At 35.5% G+C, this 1,999-nt stretch overlaps 1 protein-coding gene across 1 annotated transcript; it reads left to right on the top strand.

The window, feature by feature from the left end:
• The first annotated feature begins 6 nt into the window (after positions 1-6).
• On the top strand, positions 7-1,898 carry LOC105315904 (uncharacterized). Its single transcript, XM_020007472.1, has 7 exons — positions 7-97; positions 382-535; positions 662-875; positions 943-1,125; positions 1,365-1,494; positions 1,602-1,727; positions 1,780-1,898. The coding sequence occupies exons 1-4, from the start codon at positions 91-93 to the stop codon at positions 1,069-1,071; spliced, it is 504 nt and encodes a 167-aa protein (XP_019863031.1). The 5' UTR covers positions 7-90; the 3' UTR covers positions 1,072-1,125; positions 1,365-1,494; positions 1,602-1,727; positions 1,780-1,898.
• Positions 1,899-1,999: the final 101 nt, after the last annotated feature.

Here is a 1,999-nt window from a genome sequence, read left to right as displayed (position 1 = left end):
ATGCTGGTAGTGTTTGATCCAGACATTACTATCACTACTGAAGTACTGGCTATACTGTGGAATGAGGAGCCTGATGATGCTGAGGAGATTATGATGAGTAGGTGGAGTGGAAAAGAGGAGAAGAGAGTTAAATTGACTAATTCTTTATGAAATTTGTGATATGCATTTACAGTATTATGCTATGTCGAAGGTTTGAGCTGTTTTTGCCAAAAAATTTCGAGTTATGAGCATTTTGTAAAATGAGCCAATTTTTAGAAAAAAAGCAAAGGCTATAGCCCATGTTTTTTTCCAAAAATTGGCTTCAAAATCACCCCCAATTTTATTAAATTTTAAATTACATGTACATATTGATGTTTTTTGATGTTTTTTCTTTCTTTCTAGCTATTGTTGGTTGGTCATTGGCACAGAAAGCAGTGAGCACTAAATCGGCTCAAGGCTTCCTCTCATTCACAGTCCATGACCTCATCATAGAGTATCTTCAAGACACTGTACCTAATGAAAAACAAGTTACATACCACCAAGAACTAGTACAAAGGTAATGCATAATATATACTGTGCATGTATGATTTAGTACAAAGTTAATGCACAACTACATGTACATTGTATATTTTTAATACAATTTCTAAAAATTAATGATTTTTTTCTCGTTTTACAATCATAGTTACAGTGATAATTGTGATGGTGTTTTCTCTAAGTTGAACCCGGATGGCTACATACATCAGAAATTGATCCCTCACCTTCACTCTGCTCTGATGTTTGATGAACTGGGCCAACTCCTCTCAGATATACTGTGGCTGGCTGCCAGCTGCGTTCACTGGGACCCCAACTCACTCCTAGGGCATTATAAGAAATATCGTTTGAACGTACCTCAACAAGTAGGAGCTCTTAATTATTATTATTACTAATTTTAATTCTACATTTTAACTTCCCTCCATCTCTTAGTATCGTGATACTGCTAACGAATTGCAGCTGTTTCTGAGTCGCCATCTTGATGTACTTGGTTCTCCTCTTATCACTACAGAGGATGTCATTCAGTTAGCTCTTGCTACTCCATCAAGACAAGCTCTATGAGATTGCTAGAGGAGTAGCTAGTGGAGATACTGATACACCCTGGCTGGACTGGTGGTGAGTCAAGCAGAATGAATGGAATGATACAGCAAAACTTCCAATAATGAGATACTTCTCTTTAACAAGCACCTTTAAATAATAAAAATAAAACTACTAAATTTAAAACTTATCTTTTAAAGGCATCTTTTGTGCATAGTGAAAAAATTTTAGTCTCAAAAGTTTCATTATTTGAAAGTTCTACTTATAGTATCTGTCGAGTAGTTTTTAATTTTCTATTTTCTGGTTTTCCTCTTTAGTAATCGTAGCTCTATTAACCTCCCCACTGCATTCCTCCAGTTGCAGCCACACAGGAACGAAGACATGAGATACTGTCAGTTCTTTGATGGTGGATCCAGTGTATTATCATGCTCATCCAATCAAGCAAAAGTGAATCACCTATTACTTAATGTTATTAATGATTATTATTAATGTTTTTTCTATACAATCATTACAATATATTATGTATAATTGTATTTTTGTTGCTTTGCTGTTAGATATGGAAGGCTTCCACTGGTGAGGTATTGGAGTCATTTGGTGGTCACACTAACAGCATAACTCATTGTGTCATCAATGAAACTGGAGACCTACTAGTCACTGCATCTGATGATAAAACTTGCAAGGTAGGAGGAGCTTAGTCATTGTAACCACACCCTTTTAATATGTGCTTTGTAGGTTTGGGAATTTCCAAAGAAGCTCCTCTGTACATTTACTGCTCATCAAGACGGTGTTCAATCTTGTGATATTTCTTCAGACAACAAGTTCATTGTTTCTGCAGACATCGGCTCTGCTGTTAAGGTTATACAATATTTAATATCAGAGATGCATGATGTATAAATATGATTAGTACTACACGCCATTGTTAATGTAATTTATATGTGCATGTGCATGTACT

Source organism: Amphimedon queenslandica, unplaced genomic scaffold (genome assembly GCF_000090795.2).
Source record: "Amphimedon queenslandica unplaced genomic scaffold, v1.1 AMPQUscaffold_7040_Cont21005, whole genome shotgun sequence".
In the NCBI taxonomy this organism is placed as follows: Eukaryota; Metazoa; Porifera; class Demospongiae; order Haplosclerida; family Niphatidae; genus Amphimedon; species Amphimedon queenslandica.
This window is presented reverse-complemented; position numbering and strand designations above follow the sequence as displayed.